Genomic DNA, 15,448 nt, shown 5'->3' on the forward strand with positions numbered 1-15,448 from the left:
AAAAGGAACACGATTTGATTGGGACTGAGTTTGATTAGCAGAGAATTGAAACTCGATTTGAATTTGAGAGCAATACGGCTTCTAATTTTTGTACCAAGTACTGCGGAAAAGTTGGTATCTGCTTATATCCCCGGCTAGCATCGGGATTCGGAAAGAAAGATTCAAGGATTCGGTGATCCCATCACTTCGTTCAACAATCAAAACACTTTTTTCTACAAATTCCTCTCTCGGAGAGTTTGAAAGTGTCAAACATTGTTGCACTCTTTTTTGCTGCTGGCGAATTGTGACAAGATATAGCGATCACTCGAATGGTAGCCTGGAGTACACATGGAATTGTGGACTTTTATTATTTCAGCTTTAACAAGCCCATTTAGAAGGATCTATGGAATTAAATATTTAAATTATTATAGCAGGAACTTTAACCATTCAAAACCAGTGTCTTTTTTATTCGATAACTGCCGATCAACTTTTCATGCGTTGTTTTGACTGTTGTGCATATTCGATGAATTCGATGATTTAATCTTTTGACGTTTTAGGAGCCGCTGGCGAAAATAAGCGAAGTCCAAATCAGAAACTCGAGTATGTGAAAAATACGCTAGCAGATAACACAAATAGAGTGTTAATACAGATCTGTTGTTTGGCCCTATTTCAGGACTTCTGCCGAAGGAACACGGGGCTCCTGCGTAAGGATGGGTAATTACGTGTCACTCTATTTGACCAACCCCAAGGGAACTCCGGTGCCGTTGACGGAGCCTAGTTTTGACCCGAACCATGGTTTTCCCAATGGCAGAAAAGAACGGGGTAAGACCTCAATGATGCTGTATTTAGCAATGTACATGATTCCCCCGCAACAAGAAACAGTTGGGCATGAAGGCAACTGTTAGTTGATCCATAAAATAGTGGATATTTCAATGGAACGACAACCAATTACATAACGACTTGTCAGTGCACTTGGCGAACTCTGCGAATCAAAACAAAGTTACAGAGATCCTCCAACAACATATATGAGTTAACATTATCTTCTATTTTGCAGTCATGATTGCCACCGAAGAGGAAATGGAAGCTGCCAAAATTCCTTTGGAGGCACGGGACTACTGTGCCCATAAGTTGATCCAGTATCGTGCTTGCCGAAGTGATGTTTGGCCATGGGCGTACAAGTGCGCCCACGAGAAACATGAATATTTGAACTGCGAATACGACGAGTAAGACGCGAATCAAGCTGTAGAATTTAAACTAGAATCCCACTGATTATTCTTTCGTTTCTTCCAGCTACATCCTGCGTTTGAAGGAATACGAACGCGAGAAGAGATTGCTTACGCGAAAAGTAAAACTCGAAAAGAAGCAAGCCCAAGAACTGCATGCCTAAAACAGTCCTGGTGATTCTGTGCGATATACTTTTTTTCGGTTCGGTGTAAACTTGGTTGTAGCAACTCCGCGTAAATCCGTGCAGGATGTGCTAAAACAGATAATAGATTAACTTACAAACAAAACGCGAGCATGTACATACAAAAAACAAACACGTTCCGAAATCGAGGTAAAAAAGGCGCTTTATTCGGTGTCTTTGCTGGTGATCGATCCACGGAATTTTTTCCTTATGGAATCATTGTGCCCTTCCCGATTTCTAGCAATTTCAATAGCCCAAAACTGAATTCTCACCACCAGGATTGCGTTTTCCGGTCGGAACTCTTCGTCCGCGTTTGCCCGCAGCAACGTACCGTAGCTGTAGTCCTCCAGGCGGTTGAACTTTTCCATGTACGCTCTCCACTTGGCTTTTCCCTCTGGACTTTTGAGTTCGTTTTCATTTATCACTTGGACGTTCATGTCTGGAAACATTCGTCGAAATTGTTCGTATATCTCGTCGTCGTAGGGGGTGAGACGCAGCAGCCGGGGGTCCACGCTGCACAGGAGATTGAAGTGTACTTCGGCGTGATCGACCGCTTTCACTGCCCAGAGCTCTTCCACCGTCCCATCGTTGACGAATTCTTCCGCTGGCCGCGACAGAACATCCATCTTGTGTGGTAAAATGCCGATATTCGATTTATTTACTCCCGCACATTCCAATTGGAACCCAAACAAACGATGCGAAACCTCGTTGCACAGACATTCCGCTTTTGACAGCACAGTCTACTGATTCAAATACGTTTATACTTTATGGTAGACAAGCTGACTGGTTTTGCCAACGTTTCGCAAATTAGCGGCTATTTTAAATCGTTAAGTTTTGTTGCCTTATTTTGTTTAAGTTTACGTTGCATGTCTCTACCCCCTTACCGAACTCAAGAATAAATAAAAGCACTTTAAACAATAACTCTCTTTGTCGAATTATATTCTACATCATCCAAAAATAATGTATGTAGGTAAGTTAAAAAGCTTAAAATTATCTGAAAATGTTCGCACAATTTTAGGATTCCAAAGTTACCTCTTGGTAAAAATTTTGCTCCTGTTATCTCCTGGTAATCGTGCGCTCCTGTTACAAAAATGGAAATTTTCAGCTCCCTAAATCGATCCAAAATTGAGATTTGAGGTTAAATAATCGATCAAAAACCGGTAAAAATTTTGCTCCTGTTACCTCCTGAAAATCCTGCGCTCCTGTTACAAAAATGAAAATTTTTAGCTCGAAAATTGTCGGGCCCGCTCGCAGTCTCGGGCGCAAAAACCGAGAAATTTGGCCGAAAAGTAACAGGAGCGAAGGATTCGCAGTTTCGCAGGAGGTAGCATCACCGGTCGAACCGGTACAACTGGTAATCGGTACAACCGGTAATTTAGCCGAGACACTTGCCCACAAGTCTTGCGCACAAGGTTTTCATACAAGTTTCCCATACAAGTCTTGCGTGCAAGTTTTGTATACAAGTTTTATATTCCAATGGAAAACTTGTATGCGAAACTTGTATGCAAAACTTGGGTGCAAGTGTCTCGGCTAAATTACCGGTTGTACCGGTTACCAGTTGTACCGGTTCAACCGGCGATGCTACCTCCTACGAAACTGCGAATCCTTCGCTCCTGTTACTTTTCGGCCAAATTTTTCGGTTTTTGCGCCCGACACTGCGAGCGAGCCCGACAAATTTCGAGCTGAAAATTTTCATTTTTGTAACAGGAGCGCAGGATTTTCAGGAGGTAGCAGGAGCAAAATTTTTACCGGTTTTTGATCGATTATTTAACCTCAAATCTCAATTTTGGATCGATTTAGGGAGCTGAAAATTTCCATTTTTGTACCATGAGTGAATAATTTTAAGTAGTTTTACTTACCTATATAACTCTTTTCGGATGAAATGCAACAACTTTTTTACCTACCTAAATAACTCTTTTCGGATAATGGTTTAAAAGTCGACAAAAGTGTAAATATTCTTTAGTATAACCTTCATTGAAGCTTTATTTTATTCTTTAATTCACAAATAAACACATTTTTATAATGTTCTGTTTTTTTGTTAAGCACTGTAGAGATCTTTTATGTTTGTTTTGTTTGTGTTAGTAAAACTAAGTTCCAAAACTTAAATTATATTTTCCAATCGAACGCTGTTATGATGAACGAGTTATTCGCTCGGCTTCATCATACATAATTTGGTAGAAAAATTGACAAAAATACAATTTTCGAGTTTACAAAATGTTTAGTGTTATGATCAAGGTTACTAGAACGAAGCAAAACGGTAGTAAGCAGCTTTGCAGAAGCAACCTTGGCGTTGCTGCCGAATGCCAAAGTTGATGTTTTGATTTTTTGATAAACATCCGTGATTCAATCTTGCCTCGAGAATGAGCACCGAATTGCAGCATTATTATTTGGAATTATCGCCAGACCCTATACGATTTGATGGCACGGGTTTGCTTACGAATGTGTTTTTCGATGACGCCAAACAACAGGTAATTGGACGCTTGTTTCGGCCAGCATGCAACAACAAATCTTTTCAACACAAACTCTGCTCAGGTCATTGCAGTACGATCGGGTGGAGCCACGGGTGTCGTCGTCAAGGGAGCGAGGGATGGAGAAAGCTTCGTATTTTGCATGGACCTGCATTCCACCGATACACCCGATGCGCAGATTCGATCGATCAAGTTCTCCATCGAAAATCAAGTCCTGGCAGTGCAGCGCAATGAAACATCGGTGGAATTCATCAGCTTCCTTCCCAACCACCGACCAAATCTTCAAGAAATCCTGCTCTTCAAGGGGAAGAACGTAATCTACGGCTTCGTGTGGGTCCAGGAGCGCCAGGTCGCATTATTCACGAACGTTGGTGTCGAAATTTTGATGGTCAATTTTGAAAAACGGTCGCTGAAATCCGTCAAGTCGCTCAATATAACGGTAAACTGGTTCAGTTACTGTCCGAGTTCAAAGTTCGCGTTGCTCTCTTCGAATATGGGCACAATTCTCACGCCCATCATATTAAAACCTGCAACCATTACCAAACTGCCCAGACTGGAATGTAAGCCAATGGAATCAATCAATGGTTTGATGGTATAACGATACTGATTTTCTTCCTCTCTTTATAGTGGGCATCGATCAAGGTTGCATGGGAAAAGACGTAACGTTGGCACAGCTCTATGGAATGAATGCCATTTTAATTCTGCGGCAACCACCGAATCGCCCATTCGAAGTCGTCATCTATCTTTTGAATGGGCCCGGCTTGGCACCGAAAAAATCACACATCCTTAAACTGGGCCAAAGTGGACGGTTTGCAATGAATGTTGTCGACGACGTTGTAATTGTTCATCATCAAGCTACGGCAACGTCAATGCTGTTCGACATCGCACTGAGCAGTAGCGAAACCGAACCGGGTACGGGGGCCGTTATTCATTCGCCGATCATTCCAGCGAAACCCATTCGTCCATTTCAGCTTGAAGTGCCAAGCATATCCCTCGATGGGAAAACTATGAATTGTGAATTGTGTAAGTTGAAACATCTTTTTACTTTCCAAAAAGGCATTCCGTTACCAAGTATTCTTTTTTTTTTGTAGATACGAAAGATTGGGTACTGTTTCAACCTAATATAGTCATAGATTCTAAATTGGGCTGCCTGTGGTTCGTGCAGCTAAAGTTAAGTGCTCTATGTGCGCTCATCACAGACCGGCTGCGTTTGGTAGAGTTCCTGTTGCAGCGAACGGAGGGTAAAACGGTTATACTTTCGGTGCTCAAAGAGATCATGAGCACCAGCTACAGCGGCACCATGTTGCCAGTGATCGAGAACATTTTTAACAAACTAAACGCCCTGTACAAAAGTGTGCTAGACAATGAGCTGCAGAGTCAAATGGCGATGATGTCGTTGGCAAAGTCGCCCATAAAAGCCCCTGTGACGCCTCGGGTTCTGATTGATCAAGCGGACATGTACACGACAGTGTTTTCCACCATAATCGATGCCCCACAGACGGGCAAAATACTGCTGCTCTACCTCAACTCGCTCGTCCGGCACGGCATCACAGCAAACCACGAGCTGAGCAAAACCCTGCTTATTGATCTGGTGAACCACAAACAGTTTGATACGCTGCAGCTCCTACTAAAATATTCGGCATTGAACGAATCGAAGGCGTTGGCATGTTTTCTACTGTCCCTGTCAAACGTGGACTATCCCATCATTTCGCAAATGGCTCTCGACATGCTGGCGCGGTTAAATGCGAACGAGATCATTCTGGAAGTGCTACTAGAAAGGGGTCAAATTGTAGATGCATTGCGGCTGGCGAAACAAATGCCGGGGGCAGATTCCCTGCCGGCAAGAAAATATCTGGAGGCTGCGTGCAAGACAAACGACCCGTTGATTTTCCATTCCGTTTACAATTTTTTCCAGATGAAAAATGTTCGTCTCCGGGGATCTCCGGACTTCCTGAAACGTAAGTATAATAACTTAATACTTTTTAAGAGAGTCCAATGACATGAATTTGGCTAATATTTCGTTTCAGATGAACTATGTGGAGAATATGTGCAATATTATCAAAGTTTAATAGCTAATCAATGCTTATGAAGCAGGGGTGGGTAAATTAACACGTCTATTTATGTTGAACAGTAAAAATCCCAAATAAATCTTATTAGAACAGTTCTCAGTGTCAACTTTTTATTCAGACGAACAAGAAGTTAGAAACCATTTCCTATAATTCATTGTAAAGACTTTTACAAATTTTCAGCAGCATTACTTGGAAGGGATTGCAATATAGCATCGTCCTGTAAAATGCAAATGAATATATTAATAATCAACATTGGTTTGTGATGACATCTTACCGTTTTGAACCACATGGAATTTGGACGAAATATCATTCTAGAAATCAGACCCATGCTCGTAGTAGGCGCGATTGCATGCATGTGGAGATGCTTTACGCTCGTAAAAGGAGGAATGTGGAAACCAAAGGAAGCATTGGAGGGTTCGATTTGTTTACCCCGTAGAACGGCCACTAGTTCTTGTTTTAATTCTTGAACTGAAAACAGGTAAACATAAAATAGTATATCAGTGAATGAGTTACACATTTAGCAAGGACTTACGCAAAGGCTTATCAGCAGCGGTGAGCGACTTCACGTTTTCTATGTGATGATTCGGAATGGCCAGAAAATGGAATTCAGCCGCTGGTCGAATGTCTTTGAAAATACATATACGTTCATTTTGAAACACTATTGCTGTGCTCGGATCACTGCCCGACGCAATTTTACAGAAAATACACCCCGGTAATGTATTTTGCTCCGGTTTTTCGGCATAAGAACTGTCCGCATCGTTGGAAGCCATGGGATATTTTTCTCTGCAGTAGTCTCCTATCTACTACGTACAGATTTCGATTTGTTTATCATCATGATAGATGACAATCACGTCATACGGTGGGACGTACACAAAATACAAACTTTTGTCTCGAACACGCTTATCTTTCGATGCAAATATGGAAAATTACACACTAAGTTGAGCTCTTTCAGTTTTTAAAATTGGCTGAAATAATGCGGCCTTTTTCCTACATTCAATTTTGTATTTTGTATATCTTGTGCACAGTGTAAATAAACCTTGTGAATTTAAAAATTACGTTAACTGGCAGACGTTTTACGTTAAGTACAACCTCATACCGACGAACAAATGATAGTCACACTAAAGTACCATTTCCATAAGTGATAAAAGTATAGCATGTTTTACATATAATGTATTTATTAGAAAAGTATAGTTATACTTCTACCATATCATTCGGTCTATAAAGGTGCCCCAAAAACAGAATCTGTTTGCTAGACCGTTTAATCAACGCGAACAGGAACGAACGGCCAACGTAGAACTGATAGGCGGCCGTGGTGCTCCGTTTGCTAAAGCTGTGTACCGTAGCCACACCACCAGCGTCAGCCGACCGTTCATGAACGGAGATCGCTGCCCGATGTATAATGGTGGCCAGCGATGAATCGTGATCGTCAAAGAATCGCAGCTCTCGCAGCCGGAACAATGCATCCAATCCGATGGTGTCCCGTAGGAATTCCGTTGCATTGAACTCCGTTTTGATGGAGAACACGGGAACGACGATGCTGGCGCGTTTTGTACTGAAGTGCGCCTGAATTGCATCAAAGTGCTCCGGCTCCAAGGCCTTGACGATCCGCTCTAGGCCAGCGTCGCGGTCCGGCAACATTATCCATAGGGCCGAGTCACTGCGCGCTTGAAACGGAAGCTCAAGGACCTCGATTTCCAGCTCAGGGATGCGGGCGAATCGGAAGTCTCCCTCCTTGTACATGGTAGAGGCCTGGTAAAGCTTTTCTATCCAACCGGACCGGAAGTCACGCGCCAACGTATTCTGCTTATCAAACACGCTGGAAAACGGTGGATGAAATGATCCTGCACTCAGTTGAATTAGTTGTAGCTGTTTCGGTACATCGCCTAGAAACAGCGTGTCCCCGATGAGACCGTTTGTGTGCATGCTCAGAAAGTGGTTTGCACGACGCACAACTCCTTCGCGCTGCGCAAAGTCAAAATACATCAGTATGGTGTCCAGATCTTCCAGCATGATGTCACGCATGCGTGCGTCGACCTCGCGGAACCCGTTAAGGATCATTCGATTTTTCATTCGGAATCCTTCCGATCCGCCAGCGTCACTGAGCGTGAAGTGGAGTAACTTTTGATTGACGATAAATTCGGTAAAATTGGCCGGCAAAGCGAATACATCCCGCAACCGATCCCGCGTAGTGCCCGTTGCGATCGAGTACAGCATAGCGATACTATTTTGAAGCGTGAAAGGAGCCACCACCACGTTTTGTTCCGGATTGAATGCGGCCTGAAATTGAACACGAAGCATGAGAACATTATATTTTGCGCCTCGTGCCACCGTCGATGTACCTACTTTATACAGATTAATGCTAAAATTGGCATGGCTGTAGGGAAACCGTAGTTGAGTCACTGTGCCCATTCCCAAGACCCATAGGTTTGCGGTGGGATTGGAGCATAGGCAGACTAACGACAACAATAAGTGGCGCATGATGACTTCTCGCTGCATCTTCGTGAAACGATCACACTGTTGACCACCGATAATGCACCCTTCAGCTCGTGCTCGTTCTATTCGATTATGCTAGTTTGATTTGAGCCCTTCCTCGTGTTTAAAAGTACTAAGGAGAAGTCCTTAATCTTCGATTCAACTACAACCGACCACAACTTGACACACTTGCCGCGGAATGGTCAAAGTGCCAGATTATGTTAATGCCACACTCGTCGATGACGACCACGACACGATGATGGCAATGATGGTAGTCTGTACATATATTTATGCTGCGCTCTGCTAGATTGTTTCACTCGGTCCAACAATACGCTCCGGTGCACAATCACGCCACTTGAAATCAGTTTTATGAGTGCGTTAGGTCGGGCATAATCGATCGTCGGGGGTTTCACTTGCTACGTACGAAATCCTTTCGCCCGTGAGTGGTTGAAATTTGTTTATTTTTCCGACTGTGAATACAACAGCTTGATAAGCGAGATGCTGTATTCATGCACCGGACGAAGCTCGTTATTCTAGCTATAAAAAGTATGATCATAAAACTAACAAAGGAAAGCTTTGCAGAATACATCGGATAGATACATTTTATTGGTGTACCTATCTTTCGTAAACTGTGCGTGTGTTTTTTCATTCATTTGTTGGGACATTTTGTGGCAACATGAATATACAACGAGTGGCGGAGAGCCCACCCTAGCTCTTCGGATTGATTGGCCTCCCAAGCACTGCGCTGTACTGAGTATTTCCTTGATATTCCGGCACTTTATTAATTTTTTATATATTTTGGTGGGTTTACATAAACTGAATTGGTTATAACCTGAAACTTACTATAAAAAAGGAATAACAGAAAGAAAAAAATGACTTAAATCCATATACATGTTCAGACGGTGAATAGATTACTAGAAAACACAGATTCCAAGACACAGAGATATAAGGGAAACGTGGGCAACATACAAAGAAATTTACGCATTTACCGTGATTAGTATGCTACATTTGATCACACGCTTTTGAGGCAGCAGCAGCGTTCGCTTATGACTCGTAGATGACTGGTGTAAGAACCGAAGGAACTCCCCGCCTACGCTAGAGAGCCCCGAATCTAGTTGTACACCTAGTAGCTATCACTGTCATAAAAATTATTTGCTATTATATCCAGCGACTCATTTCGCATACTGACAGCGGCTGTGGAATCATCGCTAGAAACCTGTTCAATACCGAACGAATAGTCCGGATCGATACTACTACTTCCGACTTCGGGATCGTGTCTGCTTCCTACCACCGCACTACCGTCCACCTGATCATCCCTTCGGCCGTTATCATCGTCCCGCAATGGGCCTGCTTCAGCGGATCCTTCTTCTGCCGCCACAGCCGGGTCACCACTAACGCCGGGTCCCTCCACGGTGCTGATATCCCCATCTTGCGTACGTATGATGGAATCAAAGTTGTCCTTTATCTGGTTGTTCGCTCCCTTGGAGCCCAGGTCGGTGGCCCAGCTTAGGTGCATGAGCGCCAGATCGACATTGCCTAGTTTCTTGTGGATCTTCCCCATCAAGTAGTACACCATCGCTTCCTTTGGCACGATCTGCTTCAGTTCTTCCAACTCTTTGAGCGCCTCGTGATATCGGCCCAGCATGAAGAACATTGAGCCGCGCTGAAATTTGCACTGCGGATTCTTCGGGTCCAAGGCGATCGCTCCATTCAACGTCCGTATAGCTTGGTCGGTCTTGCGCAGGAAAAACTGCATCACGGCAATATGTACCATAATGACCGAGTTCCGCGGATTGATCTGTAAAGCGCGCCGATAGTGCAGCTCAGCCAGCTCGTGCCGTTCCTGCTTACAGAACACGGTTCCGATGCCAAACCACGCATTGTAATGTCGCGGATCATGCAACACCGCCAATCGGTACATTGATAGTGCCTTTTCTAGCTCTTCGGTCATCACCAGCTCGTGGCCAAGCAGCGCGTAGCTGTAGGCGAACTCCTCGTCGACCTGAATTGCACGAAAGAAAAACTTGATCGCTGTCTCGTGCTCCTTGTGGGCCGAAAAGCAATTCCCTGCCACGCACCACGTGATGGGTGACGTTTTATCCTGCGCCATGAGGTCTTGTGCCAGGGCTGAGAGCGCCACATCCTTTTGCAGATGCCACAGGTCGGTGCTGTAAATTTCCATGTACTGCAAGCGGTGCGGTTCGCGCTCGTGGATTTCCTGGAACACCTGCGCGGCCGACTCGTACTCGCGCATCTCGTGATGGGCTAGTGCTATCATACTCTTCACCCAGCTACTCTCGTAGTGGTGCAGCGGAACGTTCGAGAAGTGTTCGATCGCTTTCTCACACTCAAAGTTTTGCAACCTCAGATAGCCATGGCCGAGCTCGCGCAGCAAAGCCATCAACCCGTCGGCACTCTGTTTCTTCATCTGCAGCACCTGCTGGGCCATCCTCTGTGCACTGTTGATGCTGTTGTTCAGCAGGACCTTCTCGTTCAGCAGGCTCGCACTGTCGTCCACCGTGGAGGTAATTGTTTCTATTTTCTCTTTTATCGGCACATCGCCACCGCCACTCTTCTTTTCCGGGATGTTCTCCAGAAGCGTCGTGACGCTGTTGTTGATTGTCTTTGAAATGCGCTGCTTGGCGCGCCTCGGAGGCGACCGGGGTGCCACAAACTTGTTGTTCAACTGCGGACTCTTGGCATTTTCCTTGACCGAGTTGCTGTTGCTAAACAGTCGCGAACTTCTGCGCACATTTTGACCCTGCTGGAGCGCCCCGCCGGTGGTGTTCGGGGTTCGAGGGGTTGTTATTTGATTTCCTGTCTGGCTGAAAACGATCGGTTTCGTGTTTGTACTCTGTTGCTGAAGCAATTGAATGGCCGCCTGCGGTGGATGATGGGGCGATTCGTGCTTGCGGTTGATGATGTTTCCCATCGTGCCCAGGTTGCTGTGATGATGTCGGCGCATTTTCTTGTTGCTATTCAAAAGGGCTATTTTTCTATTTGGACCCACGGCTTGTTGATCGCCTGCCGCACCGTCACCGATCAAACCCTGGCCTGGCGGTGGCGGCGTACCCGCAGCAAACTGCATCGTTGGTTGGGTAACCGGTGGCCCGGTAGGCGTACCACTTCCAGTAACAAGTAGCTGAGGCGACGGTGTCAGCAGAAAAGCGACCGGTTCGTCCGGCGTGTTGACAATCGGCAGTATGCCGAAACTAGGCGTCGAAGGGCTTATTGCTGACAAATATTTAAACTGCTGCCTACGGAATGGCGTATTCAGATCGGAGCACACATGCGTCGGGGTCTGGTCGTCTACGCTGAGGTTTCCACCACCGACGCGCATCGACGTGACGGAACTATTAAAGTACGAGGAATTTTGCTGCTGCAATCCAACTGGCTGTACGCACGGTGCAAGACCTAAACCGACTCCGGGAGGCCCTCCCGGATGGTTCACATTGTTTGGTGTGTTTAGGTTTTGCGTAAGACACTGGTCAATTGGGGTCGATGGATTATCTGCATTGCCGCTGATCAGGTCCGAGCTATCTATAATGGTGGAACCGTTGCCGAACCAAACCATCGAATTATACTGATGCCCCTGGCACGTTTGAAAGATATCGGTGCTGGTCAGCTGAAACACACTATCTGGATCTGGCTTTTCGCCACGGTTGCAGAGATCACCAAATGATTGCCACAGGAAGGGATTCAGCTTCACCGCTTTCCGGCTAGCTTCATTGGCAAGCTTACTCCGCTCAGTCTTTTGACATATTTTTGAGACTAACTCAAGCGCAAAGCACGCGATGTCTCCAAACTCTTTCACAATTTCATCCAAATGCCGCTGCCTGAGGTGGTCATCATTTATAAGTGCATTTTCGGCCTCGGAGTATCTAGAATTGAGAACAAAGATGAAACAAAACATTGGTTATACCTCCATAAGTGACCACCAGGATTCCATAGTGCTTGCAAATTGCCAGTAACATACTTTTTCAAATCAAACGCGCATTTGGATAGTAGAAAACGGCATTGCGTCGAACGGACGCTCTTTTTCGAAAGCAGCCAGTGTGCTTGATGTTTTTGACCGGAACGATAGTAGCATGTAGCCAGCAGAAATATAGTTTCCTCGGATTCCGCTACAAAAAAGGTAAACAAAAATTTAGTTACAGCATGATACATCCCGCGTGAAACAACGCGTAGCTCACCTTCTGCACAAAGTCTCTCCGCAAGGAATGTTGCATCCTGGTAGTCGTAATGATTCAAGCAGTGCCAAATTGCGGCCTAAAAGGGTAAAAAGTGATGAATTGAATTAAATACAGCTTTCATCTCTTTGTCTCCTAATATAGCAGTAAACTTACCTGCACCGGTTCCTGAACAATCATCACTATTTTCCTAGCTTAGGTTTATGGGCTTTCGAGTGCTTTGTGGAGATGGGTTTGCCAATCGATTTACCGTTCCTTTCCCCGATGTTTGTTGTTTAACAGCACAGTACTGTCGTATATGCTGCCACAATAGTGAGGCTCGATAACATTACTCCGTAACGAACAGATAGGCTTCGAGTGCGGTAACAGCCATTATTTCGTTCTATAGTTCGCAATCCCGTGCTCACACCTTGGGTTCTTTTACTGTGCACAATTTACTTTCTTCAGCAGCTTACAGCGAGGATAGAGAATATTACCCACAAGGTTCGATGCTTTGGTTAAAAGCTACAAGGGGGTTTAGGGAAAAAGGAAAAAAACATTTTGATTAAACAATATATTGACATAATATTGCTTGAACACAGTGTGGTATTTGCAGCGCACATTAAACGCATCACTTCAAGTTTACACGGAAGGTAAGTTTTTCATCAATTTGTACGAATTCCAAATGAGGTTTTGCTTATGGTGCTTCTTCTTTTCCTACTTTTCCTATTCAATGCTTCGATTGGTTTGTTACCATCACTAGAGGAGCCTCTTGCTAGATGAATGTTACTTCGAATGGCTACGATATGCCTCCGCAGGTGCTACCACTTTAACTATTGACCCGTGATGCAACACCATGTCCGCGACATGCTATTCAAACAGTTGATACTCAATTAGGAATGCAATTGCATTTAAAAACTTGTAAATTTTCACCTTGCAAGTAAAATGCACTCCTCAATCTGTAGCTGGCTTTGATAGCTGTTCCAACTTGCTACTGCGTTTATGACAACGGTGCGCAGGAGTTCAATTATTGATTTCTGCCGTAAAGAGGCGCATTAAGCAGGAACGCAGTACTCAAACCTTTAGCGTAAACCAATGCTGACACCAATTGACATTACGATTTGACAGCAACGTCGGTTTACTGTCGCTTTCAAAAATATGCATGCAAGTTTCCGTTTTACACTATTTTTTCATTTGCTATTTCAATGGAACATGCCTTTATTTAATGAAGTTGTGAGGAATGAATAGATCTTAAATCCTGTAGCCACTATTGAAATGACCAAGCTGGCTTTGTAGCAGCGTATCCAGAGCACGTTGAACTTTGACATCATGCAGAAGAACCGATGTGGGCAGCGCAGTTGAATTGAATTTGCCCTCGCTTGATACATGATCAAATGTATTGGACGACTTGGCAAACCCGATTATTGATGGCTTGTTCATGATATCCAGAATCTTCTTCTGAAGCTCCCTTTCCGTTTCCATTTTCGACTTTGTCGGCACTATGATTGGAGGTATCAATGCGGACGCCGTGCTAGTATCAACATCTTCGCCCAATTCAAGGCGTATTTGGGTTTCCTTACGTTCCGTTAGATACTTTATAAGGCGTTCGTATTGCAGCACTGTCAGGGGCCGGTTGGCGGCGAGTAGATTGATCATGTTCTGCACCGCTTCAGGATGCTTGTCTTGAGTAGGCGGCACACTGTGCAGTTCCAACGGTTGTACAGGCTGTGGTGCGGCAGTTCCGCCCAGGTGAAAAGTATGACCCGGCAATTGTGGTGCGCGTTCTTGTCGTTGTTTTTCCGCAAAATTTTTAATGATAAAATTTATAGCGTCCTCGGTTGGCATGTTACGGTGCTCTGCTGGGATTCCGTACAATACGTTCACGGTAATGCTGTTTCGTTCTTGATTCTCTGGAGTAATTACAATGCAATAAAAGGTGCCTTGCGATGCTCTGTTAGCGAGTACTTTTCCAATCGGAACATCATTGTTAGGAAACAGTAGATCCACAGTCATTCCGGCGCGTTTCAGTCGTGCCTCGATACTTTCCGCGTAAGCACTGCAAATGACAATAAAAGTTCAAACATTATTGATCAGAGACTAGAACCATGTCTATTTCGCTTACGTGAGTTCCTTGGTAACAACGATGATTTCGCAGTCATTACTCTCCGCCCCACGATGAGGTGCCGGCCCGATAGTAGTCTCCGGATAGACACTACTTAAGTCCGCCACGCTGTATGGCTGGGCTAGGTATCCTCGTTTGCCCACTGCATGGCCATACGGATCTCCGGGTCTACCGTGGAGCAACGCACCATCGATTGGCGAGCGATCGCGGTTGGTAACAGGGCCTGATGCGGGATGGCCTCTGGGTAGCAGACCTTTTTTCGCTCGGTTATCATTCGCTATTTTCACATTAAGCTTCCGTCCTTTGAACACTTTTCCGTTCATTGCTTTAATGGCTTTCTGTGCGGACTGCTCGTCGTGAAATTGAATAAACCCAAATCCACGCAGCAACGATAGGTCTTGGTAGGGCTTGAAATCTTTAAAGAGCTCTTCCAAATTTTGCAATGTAGCTTGGTCTCCCAAACCTCCAACGTAAACTCTGGAATTAATCGGTTCTACTGCCATAGCTTACACGCAGCTCTTGAACTCCTCTAGTTTCGGTCGAAAATGTAAACACTTTCACAAACTGAGAATCGTATTCAAACAAACAGGATGCTATTGTAGCGAATACAGCAAAAAATGTAAATGAATGTTATTTTTTCTAGAAAACGTATGCCGAACAATCGGTGTTTGTGTGTTTTCAGCTAATGTTTTGCTAGCCTGTTGTTTATGAAACAATAAAATGTCATCCATTTCTCGAAGTTTATCAAGCCGAAGGTGTGCATG

The 15,448-nt window shown here is 44.6% G+C and overlaps 7 protein-coding genes across 8 annotated transcripts; 2 read left to right on the forward strand and 5 right to left on the reverse strand.

The window, feature by feature from the left end:
* The first annotated feature begins 501 nt into the window (after window positions 1-501).
* LOC131266680 (NADH dehydrogenase [ubiquinone] 1 beta subcomplex subunit 7) lies at window positions 502-1,513 on the forward strand. The gene is made up of 4 exons (XM_058269282.1): window positions 502-579; window positions 653-801; window positions 1,034-1,202; window positions 1,270-1,513. The coding sequence occupies exons 2-4, from the start codon at window positions 690-692 to the stop codon at window positions 1,364-1,366; spliced, it is 378 nt and encodes a 125-aa protein (XP_058125265.1). The 5' UTR covers window positions 502-579; window positions 653-689; the 3' UTR covers window positions 1,367-1,513.
* Window positions 1,514-1,529: 16 nt separating this feature from the next.
* On the reverse strand, window positions 1,530-2,078 carry LOC131266679 (protein PBDC1). The gene has a single exon (XM_058269281.1). The coding sequence runs from the start codon at window positions 2,008-2,010 to the stop codon at window positions 1,549-1,551; it is 462 nt and encodes a 153-aa protein (XP_058125264.1). The 5' UTR covers window positions 2,011-2,078; the 3' UTR covers window positions 1,530-1,548.
* A 1,653-nt stretch (window positions 2,079-3,731) lies between these two features.
* On the forward strand, window positions 3,732-6,016 carry LOC131266652 (regulator of MON1-CCZ1 complex). Its single transcript, XM_058269252.1, has 5 exons — window positions 3,732-3,852; window positions 3,917-4,412; window positions 4,480-4,875; window positions 4,944-5,810; window positions 5,880-6,016. Exons 1-5 carry the CDS (start codon window positions 3,745-3,747, stop codon window positions 5,939-5,941), a joined length of 1,929 nt encoding a protein of 642 aa, XP_058125235.1. The 5' UTR covers window positions 3,732-3,744; the 3' UTR covers window positions 5,942-6,016.
* LOC131266678 (adenosine 5'-monophosphoramidase HINT3-like) lies at window positions 6,006-6,729 on the reverse strand. The gene is made up of 3 exons (XM_058269280.1): window positions 6,454-6,729; window positions 6,196-6,389; window positions 6,006-6,138 (listed from the first exon to the last, which is right to left on the reverse strand). The coding sequence occupies exons 1-3, from the start codon at window positions 6,689-6,691 to the stop codon at window positions 6,088-6,090; spliced, it is 483 nt and encodes a 160-aa protein (XP_058125263.1). The 5' UTR covers window positions 6,692-6,729; the 3' UTR covers window positions 6,006-6,087.
* A 383-nt stretch (window positions 6,730-7,112) lies between these two features.
* LOC131266676 (plasminogen activator inhibitor 1-like) lies at window positions 7,113-8,330 on the reverse strand. The gene is made up of 2 exons (XM_058269279.1): window positions 8,265-8,330; window positions 7,113-8,198 (listed from the first exon to the last, which is right to left on the reverse strand). Exons 1-2 carry the CDS (start codon window positions 8,328-8,330, stop codon window positions 7,113-7,115), a joined length of 1,152 nt encoding a protein of 383 aa, XP_058125262.1.
* Window positions 8,331-9,156: 826 nt separating this feature from the next.
* Window positions 9,157-13,555, reverse strand: LOC131266643 (cell division cycle protein 27 homolog). The gene is made up of 5 exons (XM_058269242.1): window positions 13,496-13,555; window positions 12,740-13,087; window positions 12,587-12,662; window positions 12,370-12,517; window positions 9,157-12,274 (listed from the first exon to the last, which is right to left on the reverse strand). Exons 2-5 carry the CDS (start codon window positions 12,761-12,763, stop codon window positions 9,517-9,519), a joined length of 3,006 nt encoding a protein of 1,001 aa, XP_058125225.1. The 5' UTR covers window positions 12,764-13,087; window positions 13,496-13,555; the 3' UTR covers window positions 9,157-9,516.
* A 209-nt stretch (window positions 13,556-13,764) lies between these two features.
* Window positions 13,765-15,354, reverse strand: LOC131266660 (nuclear receptor coactivator 5). 2 transcript variants are annotated; one of them, XM_058269262.1, is made up of 3 exons: window positions 14,857-15,354; window positions 14,685-14,826; window positions 13,765-14,618 (listed from the first exon to the last, which is right to left on the reverse strand). In XM_058269262.1, the coding sequence occupies exons 1-3, from the start codon at window positions 15,185-15,187 to the stop codon at window positions 13,814-13,816; spliced, it is 1,278 nt and encodes a 425-aa protein (XP_058125245.1). In that variant the 5' UTR covers window positions 15,188-15,354; the 3' UTR covers window positions 13,765-13,813. The 2 variants fall into 2 exon arrangements, with proteins under 2 accessions (XP_058125245.1, XP_058125244.1); XM_058269261.1 differs by having other exon boundaries at window positions 14,685-15,354.
* Window positions 15,355-15,448: the final 94 nt, after the last annotated feature.

Source organism: Anopheles coustani, chromosome 2 (genome assembly GCF_943734705.1).
Source record: "Anopheles coustani chromosome 2, idAnoCousDA_361_x.2, whole genome shotgun sequence".
Classification (NCBI taxonomy): Eukaryota; Metazoa; Arthropoda; class Insecta; order Diptera; family Culicidae; genus Anopheles; species Anopheles coustani.

Coding starts and splice junctions, on each gene's coding strand:
- LOC131266680 (XM_058269282.1), top strand. CDS start 690: ATGGGTAATTACGTGTCACTCTATTTGACCAACCCCAAGGGAACTCCG. Junction 802..1,033: donor CAATGGCAGAAAAGAACGGG/GTAAGACCTCAA, acceptor TCTATTTTGCAG/TCATGATTGCCACCGAAGAG. Junction 1,203..1,269: donor TTGAACTGCGAATACGACGA/GTAAGACGCGAA, acceptor CGTTTCTTCCAG/CTACATCCTGCGTTTGAAGG.
- LOC131266679 (XM_058269281.1), bottom strand. CDS start 2,010: ATGGATGTTCTGTCGCGGCCAGCGGAAGAATTCGTCAACGATGGGACG.
- LOC131266652 (XM_058269252.1), top strand. CDS start 3,745: ATGAGCACCGAATTGCAGCATTATTATTTGGAATTATCGCCAGACCCT. Junction 3,853..3,916: donor TCGATGACGCCAAACAACAG/GTAATTGGACGC, acceptor AACTCTGCTCAG/GTCATTGCAGTACGATCGGG. Junction 4,876..4,943: donor AACTATGAATTGTGAATTGT/GTAAGTTGAAAC, acceptor TTTTTTTTGTAG/ATACGAAAGATTGGGTACTG.
- LOC131266678 (XM_058269280.1), bottom strand. CDS start 6,691: ATGGCTTCCAACGATGCGGACAGTTCTTATGCCGAAAAACCGGAGCAA. Junction 6,390..6,453: donor CGCTGCTGATAAGCCTTTGC/GTAAGTCCTTGC, acceptor ACCTGTTTTCAG/TTCAAGAATTAAAACAAGAA. Junction 6,139..6,195: donor ATTCCATGTGGTTCAAAACG/GTAAGATGTCAT, acceptor TGCATTTTACAG/GACGATGCTATATTGCAATC.
- LOC131266676 (XM_058269279.1), bottom strand. CDS start 8,330: ATGGGCACAGTGACTCAACTACGGTTTCCCTACAGCCATGCCAATTTT. Junction 8,199..8,264: donor TTAGCATTAATCTGTATAAA/GTAGGTACATCG, acceptor GTTCAATTTCAG/GCCGCATTCAATCCGGAACA.
- LOC131266643 (XM_058269242.1), bottom strand. CDS start 12,763: ATGATTGTTCAGGAACCGGTGCAG. Junction 12,518..12,586: donor GGAGAGACTTTGTGCAGAAG/GTGAGCTACGCG, acceptor CCTTTTTTGTAG/CGGAATCCGAGGAAACTATA. Junction 12,275..12,369: donor TGCGCGTTTGATTTGAAAAA/GTATGTTACTGG, acceptor TCTCAATTCTAG/ATACTCCGAGGCCGAAAATG.
- LOC131266660 (XM_058269261.1), bottom strand. CDS start 15,187: ATGGCAGTAGAACCGATTAATTCCAGAGTTTACGTTGGAGGTTTGGGA. Junction 14,619..14,684: donor GTTGTTACCAAGGAACTCAC/GTAAGCGAAATA, acceptor TGTCATTTGCAG/TGCTTACGCGGAAAGTATCG.